Raw genomic sequence first — 18016 nt, forward strand, 5'->3', positions numbered from 1 at the left:
GTTACTTATTTACAAAGAGTAAGTTTATCATCACTTGATTATAAGGATTTCATAGCTTATCATAAATCTGTGGACTGATTATATATATATATATATATATATATATATATTTCCTTTTTATATATATTTGTACGTATATTTATATTTTTACATAGACTTGATGTGATACTACTCACTCAAGATGATACAATGTTTTATATCAGCAATATTATTTAATGAGGAAAACATTTCCAAATGTCTTCGCTCACCGATTCTAAAAAGAGCAAAATAAATAAGAACTATTATCTGTACATAATTACACAATATCAACCGACTTTGTGTTCACCTTCAGCTTTGTACAATGATATTAAACATGGAGGAATCGAAAAAGCAGGGGACGTTTTTTTCTTCGTTTTTGCTTCCCGCTGTTCGAGAACATTTACAAAGGTTGAAAAACTAAACCGGCAAGTTGCTGAAGCTACGTACAAATGTAACAAGTTGGCGTTGTACCTTTTTTTCAAATGAACGGACAGAAATGGCGTCAAGAGTGTGATATCGCGTCTACTTTCAACAAGTTACTCCAAATCATCGGGAAATCTAAAACGCACATTTCGCCATAGTATGCAGATATTTAAAAAAACCCTTCGCTCATGTAGGGCGGAATAAAAATGATGTTGCAACACCTCATGTGAAAACAAAGCGACACAAGCAGAAGCAGAGGCGATTCTTCTTCCCTTCAGGAGACCGAATCCTTCTGCCAATCTGTTTTGCCGTTTGGTTTGGTTATCACTTCTCGAAGTTTCTCCCAGTAAGTGTCCATTTGCGGAAGATCGCCCCAATCGGTCACGTGCAGTCGGCAAAACACACGCACGCAAACATACACGCGTACACTCATGCTACATGTTATATGCCACATAAATGGGGTCCAGCTGATCAGCTAGAAAGCCGTCTCGCAGGTGCATCCTCTGTTTCTCTCCGCGAGAGTTGATGGGAATGACGCCAATGTCCACCACCACCACCACGCCTACGATCAGGTAGTGCTCCTCCAGGACCGCGTTGGTCACCAAAGGAACCAGGTCCAATGCTTCCTGTTCTGAACCTTCCAGCTCCACGACCACCACCAGCAGGTTGGTCCAGGGAAACACCGCACTGAAACAAACAGATCAGTTCATTTAAAACATATCCTTTCTAAATGGCTGTTCACACTGACAGTTATTAGTAGCCACAAAGTGACAGGAAGTCATTTATCTTCAATGACAACTGATCATTTTTGAGATGACAAAACATATCTTAACCAATCAGAACATAAGTGATGCTTAAAATACAACTGCTGATTGAGATTTCACTGATAAAATGCCTTGTAATTCTTGATGGTGGCAAGTTTTATGTATTAAATTGTATTTAAAAAAATATAATACATTTAAATGTCTTAATCTTGAACAATCTAAAAAAGCAATATACATTTTTAATACTGTAAATCGTAACATTATGATGGCCAAGTTCACTTGTAGAATTTAAAATGATTACTTTATTTTTTGAGTATTTTATTTAATTTGTTTAGACATAATAGTATAGATAGTATACATTTTAATTAGGGCTGCACGATAAATCGCATGCGATATTTAATGCGCATCTTGTCAGAAAGCCGGTTCTGTAATCAGCGTAAATCTCCATCACCTGCGGGCTTTCACATTGAGCAAATATCGCATGCGATTTATCGTGCAGCCCTAATTTTAATATCAAAAAAGTACATCAACTAATGCTTCACTTCCATAAATTAATTTGATTGTAGTTTTAAGTGTTGTATTTTCATTTATATAGACAAAAAAGTAAAAAGAGTGCACATTTGAATAATCAAAATGAATTTGAATTTTTTTTATTTTTCATTTAGACAAAATAGTATAATTAGTATACAATTTAATATCAAAATAAATTAATTTAACTTTTTATTTTTAATAAATGTTTTAGACAATTTATTAAGAGAAAATAGTATAGATAATATACATATTAATATCAAAACAATTCGACAGATTTTATTTTTTTGTTTTATTTAGATAAAATAGTATGAATATACATTATAATAATCATAAATAAACATTTTAATAATAAATTAAAGTGTAATTTTTTTTATTTTTAGATGAAATAGTATCGATAATATACATTTTAGTATCAAATAAATAATAATTTTGACAAATTGTATTTTTTTTTTATTTATTTAGATAAAATGATATAACTCTGAATATCAAAATACATTTCACTGAGTTTAGTTTGAAGTGTTTTATTTTTAATTTATACATAATAGTATAAACTGTATACATTTTAATCTACATAAATAAATGGCCACATTTTAATATCAGTACATGCCTGAAAAAATCGAATGAAAAAAGGTACTTGGATTGGAAGCGAGAAGGTCGTACCATTCCATGATGCTCTTGTGGGTGCGTATCACAGAGGTCTCTATGTCGATGGGGTGATACCTCATTCCTCTCAGCTCCATGGCTTCATCCAGAGCGCCCACTACATACAGAGCGTCATGCCGCTCTGGAAACACAGCAGATCTTAGTATCCTTCTTAGACTACCAGTTAAAAACTAAATAAACAGGACAAAACATGCATAATCACCTCCACTTGCATCTGTGAGTTCGGTCCTGCGGAGGAAGCCCAGGTAGCCGGTACGTGCCCATATGGTCTGCGTATCTCCGAAGCTCAAGTGTGAGTTGAAGTGATCAGACTGCAGGGCCTCATCGCCGTACACCGTGAAGTAACCGCTGCCGTTGTGGGTGCAGTGAACCCAGATCTAGAGACACAGAACAGACCAGGAACACATGAAGACATAAAGAGCCACAGATGATTTCGACTTGATCTTTATCCTGCAATACAAACTCACCTCCCCTAGATGGGAGTCTCCCAGCGGGCCCTTGGTTTCAGGATTGGCGATGATGATTCGAACTCCGGGTAAAATCTGGTAGAGGATGAAATTGAGATTCAGTAATGTAATCATTTCAAAACACACAGGCAGATGGAGTCGAACTAAAACTGTTGTAAAGCGCCCTGCAGGTACCTTTCCAGACTCCATGAGCGGGAGACTGTGTGGGGAGCCTCTCTCGACCAGCCGCACTCTGAGGAAAAACAAGCACACTGTTGCTTTCCTGACAAATGATCAATTATCAGCTCATAAACACATGTGGACACGACTAATGAATGACATTTTCAAAAACACATTCCGACACTCCTGAGTAAATAAAATTAGATTTTCAGAGTGAACATGACCAAAATAACACTAGAGAAAAATGCATATGCATACAGTACAAAACAAATGTGCAGATATACAGCAATCACAACGATTTGCATGTGCCAGTTTTTTTAACTACTGTCTTTTGAAAAGCTTGTAAAAAATTATTTTATTTTTATTATTATTTTTAAAAACATATTATTTTGAGATTTTATTTTATTATTATTGTGAGAATTAATTAACAAAGTAGGCCTTATCGAATATCTACTTAACAAATTAACTTAAGATATTAAGTAAAGTAACAGATTTACTAAATTCCATATTATTACAATCGCAGGTCAGAAATCACGCCTTTATTTGTGGTTATTGTATTATACCAACAAACACTTTTGAAAAGTAAAAATTAAAAAAGTTTTTACTTTAAAGTTTTACACAATTAAAATTAATTAAGGTTAGGGTTTAAAAAGATACGTTGTTGACTTGAAGTAAATATTCTCAGCATAATATTTTAAATTCTTCAGTAAAAAAACATGTTATCTTTATAATATCACACTTAATATTTCTCACAATGCTTGGAAAATTGAACATATCACAAAGTATATTTGATGGAAATTCAACAAATAAGCTAAATGTAACAAAATAAATATGAATATGAAATATGAATGAATTCAACAAGTAAATACATAATAATGGAATTTCAACAACTAAATTGTTTATACTTCATAATTATGTGGTAATTCCAATTTTTGGGAAATTCAGAGAATTAAATACTTTACAATGAAAGGTACTTCCTCTAATTTGATTATTTTCTTTATTTGCTTAATGCACATAAACCAAACGAAAAAATCATCAATAAGAAATGTCTGGCAGCTTTACATTATGCAACACAACATAAAGACAAAAAAGTACACCTAATTTGCTATTATATGAAAAATTATATAATTTATTGCAACATTTTATCAGACATAATTCACTCTACTCTCCAAATATCACCAGCAACACTGTTCAATGGAAAACCTGTATTGTTGACCAGTGCTCCAATCACAGCTCACTGGACTCATTTCCATTATCATTATTTTGCATAGTTCTCCACTTTGATTTCTCAGTGAAGTCTGTCATTAATAAATCTCTCACCTGTCGTGTCGGAGAGCTCTCATGTCCACGTACACAGTAGTCGGGTCTGGTCCTGATGTCCCCTGAAACACACATCATGAAGCCATTAATCAGGAGATACACACTAATACAGTTTATACTGCACAGAGAACTAGCTACGAGTGAGTTCTCTAGGGGAGGGGTAGAACCGGTCAATTTCCTCTGAGTCAACCAACTTCAGCTGTTAACTAGTTAGTAGCAGAGCCTAGAGATCACAGACTGAAAATGGTGAAAAAGGAGTTTGAGGGGGAAAAAAAAGGCGAGACAAGCAGCAAACCGAGACAGAAACAAGCTAAAATTTAAACCATCACCCTGAAAGGCACACGGTCAGGGTGCGAACTACGGGGGAGCTAGGGGGAGCTCGGCTCCCCTTATTAAGACATGGGCTCCCCTTGCAAGCAGACGAACCCAACCCCCCCGTTATAAAAAAAACAAAAAACAAGTGGGCTCCCCCAAAGTCCACGGTATAGTTCGAACACTGCACACAGTTATAAATGATGCCTGGAACGGAGGCGTTTTAGAGAGCAGAGCGAAAAATAGGAATCGTTTATGAAGCCGGGATGACAAATGTGTGGGTGTTTGTGAAGCAGAGAAAAAGACGGCCGCAGATGAAAGCCGACAGACCCTTCAAAGATCTGAATGTTTGCTTGCAGTGAAAGCGCCCCAGTATTGCAGATCTTTCGCCACTGGATGGACAGCAGAGTGTTTACCGGCTGCTTTATACACTTAGGTCTGCCTTAAGGTTCTTTCAGACTCCCATCAGGGCTTCAATGTTCCTCTCAACACAAGCGTAATACGCTGCTTTGACCTACACATGAAAAGTGCAGCAGATAGTGTCATGGACGGCCAAATTTGGGGATTTCTGCCTTTATATTATAGACTAGGGGTAAAAGACTCAAGTTTTTCTTCTGAACCACTAGATGGCATAAAAACTGACCGCAGCACTTCTAAACATCCGAGGTTCACTATGCACCTCGAAAATTTGGCTGGTCTAATGAGTTGATCTAATATTTAATGTTATTTACAATGGTCAAATGAGAATTGTTGAAAATGCTGCAAATGAGAATTATAAAGTTACCAAATATATTTGGAGACAAAGGTCTGCTTAATAATTTTCAGTTTTGTAAATCAAGTAATCAAATCAACTGAAGAATATGTAAAAGTACAGTTTTTTTGGGGGTAAAAAATGTCCCATTGCTGGGGCTAAAGGCACAACAATTGACATGATAATAAATATGACTTTTTCATTTGCTGACATGGTTAGATTTCAATGGTCAATCTCATTTATTAAGTTAGAGATAATCACCAAATTTATAATGAAACCATCCTATTTAAAAATTATATTAATCATATAAAATATAATTTATTGTTTCTGTAAAGCCATATTTAATTACTGAGGTCTCTTTCAAAAACTCTAAGAAGCTTTCAGAATCTGTATTTTTTTATTCAATTTTTCTATATTTTTAAAATGATCTAATTTTACTTACAGCCTATTTATTGAATTAAATCTAATTGTTTTATATATATATAAAAAAACAGAATATGGTAAAATATTTGTTGAAGTGGTTGTATTGAGTTAAGCTTAATGCAAAACATATTACTCTAACTGAAGTATTTATATCAATACTGGGGGCCTTTTGTGTCGACTGTGGGTTAAAAGGCCCCCCTTGCCACCTCATACATTTATATGATTTTTTTTCTCAACAAAACAAACTTATTTTATTTCTTTACCGGTAAAATGTGTTAGTCAATGTGCAATGTGAGATTTTTTTTTTAGTGTTTAGTGTTTTAGTGTTTTTTTATATTCTTTTAAACAAATTAGTATTGATCAAATTATAATTATTATAAGAACTTTAATACTGGTTCATCTCTAAAGCAAACAAAACCAGCTACACGCATGTCTTTTTTTGGTCATAAATCACTTTCAGAATGTCATAAAATTGCTTTGACGATATATCATACAGCTTGATATACAGGATCAGTCTCTCTTCCATTTGGATTTTCCTTATGTCAGGTGAACTGTCCAGTAATCATTGTCGACACTTTGCAAGGTCAGCAGCAAACTGAGCACGTCACGTTACAGCGTTTGAACTGTGCATCGCTCCTAAGAGTTTGCTGCATTTGAGGACCGTCGACGTGAGTCATGTAAAATGGCCTTTATGGAATAATATAACTGAGAAATGAACAGACAGAATACAAACAAATGCCTTTGAGTACAAGCTACAAATGAACACTCATCATTTTGATCAAATAAACGCAATTATTTTTCATGACTGATCATTACTGAACTTGCAATGACTGTTCATTATGAGGCCCTCAGACGCCCCAACTCCATCAGAAAGAAAAAATATCTAGAATTGAGTGCTGCAGTGATGATGGATTTTGGTAGGCCAACACAGATGTTAGTATCACCCTGGTTCTCTTGACAAAACCCCAATAGGATTTTTCCATTGGATTTTGGATCATTGCAGAAAATAAACTCTGTGACCAACAAACGTTTGATTCTTACATGTTTTGTTCATCCTGAAAATCTTCACAAATGAACACAACTTATGAATTTTGAAGCCTAAATACATTCCCCAGAAGTAAAAAGCTAAATGTAGGCTATAAACAGTTGGACAATAAACTGGACTACATCCGACTACTACGCTCAACTCAGAGAACTGTAAGAGACTGTTCATGAAATCTGAGCACTTTCTAACCTTGCATAGACAGCAATGCAACTGACATGTTCGAGGCCCAGAAAGTTAGTGAGGACATCGTTAAAATAGTCCATGTGACATCAGTGGTTCGACCGTAATGTTATGAAGCTACGGGAATATTGTAACGACTAACGACTTTATTCAGCGATTTTACGGGTTTGGAACGACATGAGGGTGAGTAATTAATGACAGAATTATCATGTTTGAGTGAACTATCCCTTTAATGTCCTAGACAATCTTCATAGTCCCATTTAGCCACTTCATAGTCAAAAGTTTTAAAAAGCTGCTATTTTTAATGTATTTTATCTCATAGAATAAAATGTGAAAATATCTTGGGCTTATGTAAACCTCAGACCTAATTTCCGGCCTTTTAACCATTGGCTTTGGGACGATGAATCCTGAAGAGATAAAAAATGCTTGCTTTCAGGTTTTGTCCTACAAAACACAAGTCATTCTGCCAGCACTCTATTATATGTAGTTCACAAACAGAAACAGGCCAGCAGAGGTCTCCCTGTGTCTGAAGCACAACAATCGGCTCTGTCGACAAGACACGGCCCTTATTGACGCATTTCAGATCACTGACTCACACAGTGCTGGAGTCTGTGATATTTCATGTGTAGGCACTCGTGTTCCGAACAAAGCCCCTTGTGTTTGTGATGTCACGGCAAAACAATGTGGCGGACGAGGGAGGGGAAGCACGATTCCACCTAATGGCCGTGATTATAGAGCTCTACACTACGGGAACACTACTAATGACTGCAGCTGCACAGTAACACGCAACTCTTAAGTCCAGTTGAGCGGCAATCTCACACGGGTAGGGTTGGATCTCACTGCTCTGAGGTAAGATCAAACCGAGGGCATCTTTCCTGTTCAAAACTGAGTCCAGGAAAGCAGCTCATTAGGTCAGCCATTAGTCTGATAAATTAGTCACACTGATTGGGACGGATCCAGCCGATCACTTCCACTACATTAGCAAAAGCCACACACCGCAAGGATCAAGAGCCCAGCAGCTGAGGGGTAAAAAGGCTAAAGTCGGACCCCATTCCACACCCAGTGCCAGATCGAGTGGGGAGAGTTTGGACTTCCCTACCTGATCCGCAAGCTTCCCGAGCCTGTGGGGCTACATCAGCCAGTGAGCAGATGAGAGACAGGGAGAGAGTGAGGAAAGAGGAATATGGGGTGAAGATTTATGGATGTGACAAAGAAAAGGAATAAATATGAAATACAAAAGGAGGAAATGAGAGCCATGTGCGACAAAAGAACAAAAAACAACATGCAGAGTGTCAAAATAATAAGAAGTGAAGATATTGTTGATCGATATTATTTTTCCCGGCCCACACAGTTTTATATGTAAATATAATATTTACAGTTTTATATACAGCATATATATATATAGCATATATACGGCCCAATACAGTATATATATATATATATATATATATATATATGGGTTGTTGACATATATATACACCGTACATGTGTCCTATGGTGTAACAATAAAATGTAGAAAACAATAATAAATCATTATTAATAATTAATATCTTGTTAATAATATACTAAAAGGGCATTTTGGTTTTTGGTTTTAGGACGACTTTGATGAAAGGTTTTGATCCACTTTAAATGTTGACTACTGTAATTATATATTATATAATAATATTGTAAGATTTCAAAAGATTTCATTTTGACTTTAGTTGAACTCAAAGCTTCTCATTTTTGCCTGTGAGGTTGTTCAGAGTATTTTATGATTTAATGGTCATTAGACTCCTAGGTGTAAAACAATTCATATCTCTGGTATGTAACCATAGAAACATCTGTAGTATGACTGAGTGGTGTGGTGCTTTTTGCCTGGTAACAAAACTTCTTCATGAAAGCAGGTGGGTAGAAGTTATAACTGCTCAGAGTCTTGTGTTAGGAGGTTTATTTCATGACAAAGGCATTACCCCACTTAATGCATAGATACTTACCAAATAAATAAATGAATGGGCATGAAATGCTGATTATAGTGTTGTTTTATTATATTTTATACAGTACTATTTAAACATTTGGGGTCAGTAGGGTTTTTTATGTTTTTGCTCACCAAGGCTGCATTTATTTGATTAAAAATATAGTAGAAATAGCAATATTGAATGAGTATATGAATGATATACCAGCATTATATCATCAACTGGCCACTCTACTCAGCAGCAGCTTTGGAAAACCCCATATCAGTTGACAAGTACTATTTTTGACATGTGTTCTAGATATACGTTTACTTCAGCGGTGACCTGATTTTACCTCGATAACCTCAGGATATCCAATAATGCTGCTCTACTCTCACTCAGAACGCAAACTAAAGGCACAACGAAATCCTCTCGCAAAGTCTAAACACTAATCCCGGCTGCAGTTGGCTTGCTAAAACAACGCTGGGATTGGGATTACGGCCCAATCTCTGCCTCGTGTTTTCTGGTCAGCACTAGATTAACTGCTGACACACACACTAACCTGCAGGCAGATGGCCAGGTTCACTCTACATCCGAAGGAAGTGCTGACGGCTCGCGGGTGCAGGCCCAGGTCTTTAAAGAGCTTGGAGAAGGACTGGGTGAGGGCTATCCTGGGCCTCTCCTCAGCGACGACCACACACGTCCTCACACGGGACAGGTCAAGTCCACGGGACTTAGGGACAGGACAGAGAGAGAGCAAATGAGTCATCGGCCTTTACATTTTGTCAAGTGTAACTAAAACATTTAGTGCTATTAAAAATAAATAATAATATATATTTAACTTGCAACATTTTTAAAACGATAAAACAATACATAAATACAACAGCATTAATAATTCTTATTTTTATCAATAATAATACAGTAATATACAGTATATGAATTAATTAAATATATATTACATTGGAAATATATTTAATATTAATGTATTTTATTTTTTAAATGTAATAATTTTTAAGGATTCATTCCCACCAGCTGATGTCACCAAGGTATTATAATAGATTATATTAATTATATTAATATAATCATATTCCGAATTATAATTCATAAGCATACCAAAAATGTCTTTTGACCAAATATAATACCCAGAGAGAAATAATGTAGCATTGGATTGACTGTACATATCAGGACTGGACTGGATCGTGGATGTTATGCTACTATGATATTACTTGTTGATATTATTTTTCCAGCCCACACAGTGCTGTTGATATCAGCTAATAATTCAGTGAAAAGTATTATTTACATATAATACTTATATTACATTATATATTATACATTTAAATTTTACATTATATTTTAATGATTTATTTATTATTATAATTAATATATAGTAATATATTATTCTTAACATTTAAATATCGATATTAATATATTTAAATAACTTCAGATATACTTTTATATTAAAATATTTTAATTTTAAATGTAAAAATTTTCAATGATTCTTTTTTTTATCAACTGATGTTGTCAAGGCTGTGTTATTATTATAATACATTACAAAATAATAATATAATTCTAATCATAACCATAATCAATTACAAATATAATATAATATAATATAATATAATACAATATAATATATTTTTCTTTAGATGCACTAAACGTTAACAGGGTCAGTTTATACATTATATTTATTCTAATGTTTTTCTTTAAGCTCCATTTAAAGAAGAGCTGAAGGAGCTGAAAAGACAAAGTCTGGGTAAAAGAAAACATTTTCACAGTTCTACCTCATTATACCAAAAAATGTCTCCTTTTTCCTCCTCATTGATCGTTGTGATGTTAATAAACTGTACTCGGCTCCAGACTGCAGTTAGTAACTATGGCAATCTCAATGACTAAATCAGAGTAAATAAAACAAGATTTTACAAGACAGGCTCGCCAGGAGGCACGGACGGCCTTTCCTTCACTAACTCAGAACAGACGTTAATTACACACAGTCACACCTCCTGAACACAGAACACTCACACACGCAAGACCACCAACAATCACCTTCTGTCACTGCCGCAAATATAACATGAAATCTAACCAAAAATGGCTTCAGAGCTTCCTCAGGAAGGAAAGGAAGCGAATGATTGACACTTTAGAGAGAATCCGGTACCTTGAGGGATTCTGTCTGCAGGCCCAAACCTTTGGTGCAAAGCTCCATGACGGAGTATGAACAGAACGTGTCTCTGACCCGAAACTGACTGACAGCCAGCAGCCACAGAGCGGGGTTCACCTCCAGCTCGGACGGGGGAATCAAGATGGACTGATGCCCTGAATACACACTTCACCCAGTGGGAAGAGACAGAAGAAAACACAACGTTACCACCACACAACACAAGAGCGGAGGAACCTGCTCACCCTGACAAATAAGACACATTGGGAGAACAACACATCAGTCAAGCGAGACAGGACAGGAGCTGAGCACACACTTTACGCTAGAGGAGACACAGCACAGCATAAAACACACACACACTTGTGTGAACGCAGCACAAAACCAAGATTTTTCAAGGAAGCAGTTCAATACTTGTGCGGCTCGCCTACCTGCAGAGCGTTTCGGCCATCAGTGTTTCACTGATGCGACTAAATGCCAGGGAAATATAAAATACTCCAATGATGAACTGTAACTGCATGATTGAATTGTTACGTATCCGAACTACTAAAAAAAAATAGTGGATCTGTGGCCACATTTTGAACTATTGCTCCGTTTTAATTACTGAATTAGTAGTTTTGTGAAAGCAATATGAATTCTTCTGGGGGAAAAAAAATCAGTTTTATTTCATTTACAAGTGGTGGAAATTGCATATAACTTTAGACAGCCAAGATTAGTGATTAAAACCTCATGTATATAAAGTATACATGATTAAGTCTTGTAAAAAGAAATTTTGCATGCCCAAAGTCTAGTTGGAAGATATTTAAAAAAGAACAAAAACTGAATAAGTGCAAACTAAAATAAGTTTTCTGCATTTTATTTTCTTATTTTTTAGTTCTATTTTATTCTCTGAATTAGTTTTTATTGTTTATATATTTTACTGATTCATTATATATAGTGCTGTTAAATGATTAATCGAATCAAAAATAAAAGTTTTTGTTTGCATAATATATGTCTATGCTCTGTGTATATTTATTATGTATATATAAATACACACACATACAGTATATATTTTGGAAAACATTTACATGTATTTACATGTCTATATTTATATAATTTAGATTATAAATAAATATATTTAATATATAAACATAACATATTTTTCTGAAATATATACATGCATGTGTGTGTATTTATATATACAGAATAAATATACACAGTACACATACATACATTATGTTTTGGATGCGATTAATAGCGATTAATCATTTGACAGCACTAATTATATATTATACTATATTTGTTTTTTTTCTGTAAAGCACTTAAGTAAAGGTTCTCCATAAATATGTAAATAAATGAATAAAGTTTATTTAAATTAATTTAATTTATTTAAAATAATGTACACTGAGGTTCAAAAGTTTGGGATCAGTAAGATTTTTCATGTTTTTTAATAGTCTCTTATGCTCATCAGGGCTGTATTTATTTGTTAAAAAATACAGAAAAAAACCCTGTAATTTTGTGAAATATTATTGCAAATTAAAACAACAGTTTGTATTTTAATATACTTAAACATATAATTTATTTCTGTGATGCAAAGCTGAATTTTCCTCAGCCATTACTCCAGTTTTCAGTGTCACATGATCCTTCAGAAATCATTCTAATATGCTGATTTATTATCAGTGCTGGAAACTGTTGTGCTGCTTAATATTTTTTGCAACCTGTGATACTTTTTTTAGGATTCTTTGATGAATAAAATGTTTTAAAGAACAGCATTTTTATAAAATAGAAATCTTTTCTAACAATATAAGTCTTTACTATCACGTTTTATTAATTTAACACATCCTTGCTCAATTAAAAGTATTCCTTACTTTCCCCCAAAAAAAAGAAAGAAAAAAATGTACTGTCCCCAAACTTTTGAACGATACTGTATATTATAACACAAGATTTCTATTTTGAATAAATGCTGTCCTTTTTAGTTTTTTTTTTTTTTATTATTTATAAAAGAATCCTGAAAAATTTATTTTATTTTAAATTGCAATAATATTTCACAAAATTACAGGGTTTCTTCTGCATTTTTGATCAAATTAATACAGCCTTGATGAGCATAAGAAATTTCGTTAAAAAACATTAAAAATCTTACTGTTTCCAAACTTTTGAACGGTAGTGTATATTTTATCATTTATTTCGTGCAATGGCAGGCCCCACAGGTTTCCATTCTAACTGTAAATACAATTATTGCTTGTTTTTACAAACTGAGGGATGGAAATAATTTTCTAAGGAAACAGAGCTAAACTTGTATTGAACCCTAAACATTCCTTTGAAAAAGACAAATCAACAAAACTGCGGACACGATGTGAATGAGTTCATAAAGATGCATTGTTTCCTGTTGAAATCTTGTTGTGACCAGGCCTTTAACCTGCTCTATTAGGATGATTATGATTGTATCAGGCGACGTCTCTCACCTGCAGAGGCACCAGAGGACAAAGCCGAGGCCACAGTACGGATCCAGGCAGATGGCCACCTCACGAGAGGGATACAACTCACACTGAAGCTTTATAGAGCGGCAAAAGGCACTGGTGGCTGTGTGGGACATCTGAGAAGACACATAAAAAATATAAGAAATTAAAATACAAATATAATTCATACAGTTAACTAAAACTTAAACCATAATATGCCACACAACTGTGCTTGATTTTATTCACAATGAGACAATGAGGACTCGTGAGTTATTTTGTGGGCTGCCATGTGGAAATGCTAGCAAATATAAGTGTATGGGGTATGTATATGGCTGAACAGGACTTCTGAGGGACTGAACAGATCAGTTCTTGGTCAAAAGAACAGAAGAACTACACAATACTGGGTGGTCTCTGCAAACACTCATGGCTCCTATGACATAATAGCGGCTGCCTGTTCAAAACCTGGTTTTCATCTCTAAACAATAAAGAAGAAAAGTTCCTCTGTGCATATGACACCTGATCTCACCAGCGGCTAACTGAGAGGGTTTTATGTCTCTGATATGAGTTTTCAAACGTTTTCTTCCTGTTTTTTTGTGTTGGGGAAATAAAGAGCAGGGGTTGCTTATTACACACAACAAGGGATGATTAATACTCACCTTTACTCCTGCAAGCATCCCGGTAGTGGAGACGCTGAAGTCCAAGTAAGCCAGCGTGTCTGGATTGGAGGGTTTGTAGAGCTGAGGGGGCTTCTTCTTTGGCAGATCATCTGGAAAACATGTAAGATATTAAGTGAATGTTCATTTAGACATTAAGAAGCCATCTGACCTTCGACCCACTCTCACCTGTGTCCAGAACAGGAGGCCACGACCTGACGTCCACTGCGGCAGATGCCTCCTTTGACTTCAGGAGCTTGGAAATGACCTGTGAGGTCATCACACAGGCCGATCGGCTCACCTGAACACAAATTCATACATTAGTGGCCATTTTTTAACTTATCAAAATATATAAGAAAGGATTTCATTTCAACACCCACTTCCACAATCATTTTCACAGTGGGCAGGGTGGTGGCGATGTTCTGCGGGTGTGGGGGTCGCACTGTAATTGGTACACAGCCGGCATACAAGCATCCGTAAAAGGCAGCAACCAAATCGATTCCTGTAAATTAAAAATGCATATATGAGTCGATTTTAACATTTGATCCTAGATTACTGGTCTTAAATTATCCGCTAATTTCATTGGGTCTCTCAAGTATCAAGTACATTTAAAGGGACAGCTGAACAGTTGACGGTAGCCACTGACTTCCACAGTATGAAAGAACAATACTATGGAAGTCAATGGCTACCGTCAACTGTTTGGTTACCAACATTCTTCAAAATATTTTCTTTTGTGTTCAACAGAAGAAAGACACTCATACTAGGTTGGAACAACTTGAGGGTGAGTAAATTATGACAGAATTTTAATTTTTGGATGAACTATCCCTTTAAATAAGTTCTGTCCATTATATCCAAGTCAAATGTCTGGTGTCCTAATCTTAGACATAGTTACTGCACTAAACTGTTCAACCGTTCACCTGATGCCACATAATTTGAGACCCCGGGTATAAGAATATGAAAATAGTGGGACTGATCACAGATTTAGAGCTGTAGATGTGTAGCTGATGGTGTCGTACCAGGCGGGTACACCAGCGCAACGTGATCACCATCCTGCAGGTGGCCTCGCTCTATCAACATGGCTGCTATCTTCTCCGCCCGCTTATGCAACTGAAGACACGTCAGTGAGCTCAGGACTGTTCCCTTCATTCACACACATACACAAACATGTCAGTTTTCTCACAGTTCTCAGTTCAGGATGAGTTATCACAACTTTTCTATGGAGGGCATGTGGTGTTCAAAATAGCCTGAGATACAAAAACTGATGTTAAGGGCAACCGTAGTAGATAACTGTTAATACAGCCGTGTCTTGATATGATAAGATGTTTCTCACAAACTACAAATATTTGCTGAAAGACAAATCGCTACCAAATTATTTGTTTAAAGCCAATCATATATTTAATATTTCAAACATATATTTTATTGAAACTAATATGGCCAGCAGGTGGCACTAAATACAAGGTTTTAGAGTAGCTAATTGAAAACCTTTTTTTTTAATTATATGTATATATATATATATATATATCAGGGCTGTACAGTGCGACATATATGTGCACGTGCTATGAAAAAACTGGTTTGTGTGAAAGAATAAATTTACCACTTTAGCACACGTGCGATACAGTTTTGCATGTTCATAACACAGCATTTCGATGTGCTTGTTTGTGTGTGTGAGATTGATGAAACTTGGTTTAGGGGTGTGCGATATGACGATTTTTGATGGTGGACGATTAAAATGTCTCCACGATCTGCTTTTGAAGAAATATCGTTGTATCGTGCTACAGCACACATTCTATCAGCTGCAGTTCTGGCGCCTCCCTCCGTCTCAATATAATCTACAACACCACATGCATTCACATCAGTGTTAGCTCAGCGGTAGTTACTCTCACGGGACACTGCACATTCTTCAAAATATTTTCTTTTGTGTTCAACAGAAGAAAGACACTCATACTAGGTTGGAACAACTTGAGGGTGAGTAAATTATGACAGAATTTTAATTTTTGGATGAACTATCCCGTGGACGATTAAAATATCTCCACGACCTGCTTTTGAAGAAATATCGTATCAGCTGCAGTTCTGGTGCCTCCATCTCAAAACTGTACAACGCGACATACATTCACTTCAGATGTTAACTCAGAGGTAGAGTTACGCTCACGGGACACAGCACTTATGCGCAATCACAATAAGTTCTGTCCATTATATCCAAGTCAAATGTCTGGTGTCCTAATCTTAGACATAGTTACTGCACTAAACTGTTCAACCGTTCACCTGATGCCACATAATTTGAGACCCCGGGTATAAGAATATGAAAATAGTGGGACTGATCACAGATTTAGAGCTGTAGATGTGTAGCTGATGGTGTCGTACCAGGCGGGTACACCAGCGCAACGTGATCACCATCCTGCAGGTGGCCTCGCTCTATCAACATGGCTGCTATCTTCTCCGCCCGCTTATGCAACTGAAGACACGTCAGTGAGCTCAGGACTGTTCCCTTCATTCACACACATACACAAACATGTCAGTTTTCTCACAGTTCTCAGTTCAGGATGAGTTATCACAACTTTTCTATGGAGGGCATGTGGTGTTCAAAATAGCCTGCGATGATAAATGGCCGCATATTTAGTATATTAAAATAAGTATCCCTCGAAAAACCAGGGCAGCATCATTTATGAAACCAATTCCTGCTCCCTAGAGGGGGGAAATGGTGCAGAAACAAACGAAGACATTTCTTTGTAGGACCACACTTGAAAACAAGTTTAATGTTTAGCTGACACCTTCTTAACCCAGAATAAAAGTAGTTTTGTTTAATTTAAAAAAAATAAAATATATACTTAAAAAATGCATATACAATATATATATATATATATATATATATATATATATATATATACAGAATAGAATAGTGCATATGGATTTGAGATGCACCTTGACATTTTTACTGTGTTAACTAACTGTGCCCTGAAAACATTCCTTCCAAGAGGTCATTTTAATATGTTTTAGAATGTTAAATGTTGGAAATTAAAGCTTAAAATGGAGGCAACTCCGTTTTACATACAAATAGTGTTTCGCACGTGAGCAGCCATACATTCACTTCAGATGTTAACTCAGAGGTAGAGTTACGCTCACGGGACACAGCACTTATGCGTAATCACAAAAGTACATTAATTGCATGTGCTTTAAAGCCTTGCCGGTTAAACATTTAATTAACGTGCTGCTCTGACGTGCTTCTGAGCGTAAGTTTAAGACTTAACTCAACTTATAAGTTTTCTTTCGCGTCTGATTGATTTCGCGTGCGCAACGTGATCACCGTCCTGCAGGTGGCCTCGCTCTATCAACATGGCTGCTATCTTCTCCGCCCGCTTATGCAACTGAAGACACGTCAGTGAGCTCAGGACTGTTCCCTTCATTCACACACATACACAAACATGTCAGTTTTCTCACAGTTCTCAGTTCAGGATGAGTTATCACAACTTTTCTATGGAGGGCATGTGGTGTTCAAAATAGCCTGCGATGATAAATGGCCGCATATTTAGTATATTAAAATAAGTATCCCTCGAAAAACCAGGGCAGCATCATTTATGAAACCAATTCCTGCTCCCTAGAGGGGGGAAATGGTGCAGAAACAAACGAAGACATTTCTTTGTAGGACCACACTTGAAAACAAGTTTAATGTTTAGCTGACACCTTCTTAACCCAGAATAAAAGTAGTTTTGTTTAATTTAAAAAAAATAAAATATATACTTAAAAAATGCATATACAATATATATATATATATATATATATATATATATATATACAGAA

At 35.8% G+C, this 18016-nt stretch overlaps 1 protein-coding gene across 1 annotated transcript in view; it reads right to left on the minus strand.

Moving 5' to 3' along the window:
- Positions 1 to 96: 96 nt before the first annotated feature.
- Positions 97 to 18016, minus strand: part of LOC107685457 (disco-interacting protein 2 homolog C) — a 66499-nt gene continuing 48579 nt past the window's right edge. The window contains exons 26-39 of the mRNA XM_016482049.1: positions 16583 to 16706; positions 14602 to 14723; positions 14411 to 14522; positions 14225 to 14334; positions 13575 to 13705; positions 11137 to 11305; positions 9547 to 9717; positions 8156 to 8185; positions 4346 to 4407; positions 3041 to 3098; positions 2867 to 2941; positions 2602 to 2776; positions 2397 to 2520; positions 97 to 1128 (exon numbers count right to left, since the gene is read on the minus strand). Coding sequence (XP_016337535.1) covers positions 876 to 1128; positions 2397 to 2520; positions 2602 to 2776; positions 2867 to 2941; positions 3041 to 3098; positions 4346 to 4407; positions 8156 to 8185; positions 9547 to 9717; positions 11137 to 11305; positions 13575 to 13705; positions 14225 to 14334; positions 14411 to 14522; positions 14602 to 14723; positions 16583 to 16706 — 1716 coding nt within the window. The 3' untranslated portion in view covers positions 97 to 875. The remainder of the gene's footprint in view (positions 1129 to 2396; positions 2521 to 2601; positions 2777 to 2866; positions 2942 to 3040; positions 3099 to 4345; positions 4408 to 8155; positions 8186 to 9546; positions 9718 to 11136; positions 11306 to 13574; positions 13706 to 14224; positions 14335 to 14410; positions 14523 to 14601; positions 14724 to 16582; positions 16707 to 18016) is intronic.

Source organism: Sinocyclocheilus anshuiensis, unplaced genomic scaffold, assembly GCF_001515605.1.
Source record: "Sinocyclocheilus anshuiensis isolate Anshui unplaced genomic scaffold, SAMN03320099.WGS_v1.1 scaffold862, whole genome shotgun sequence".
In the NCBI taxonomy this organism is placed as follows: domain Eukaryota; kingdom Metazoa; phylum Chordata; class Actinopteri; order Cypriniformes; family Cyprinidae; genus Sinocyclocheilus; species Sinocyclocheilus anshuiensis.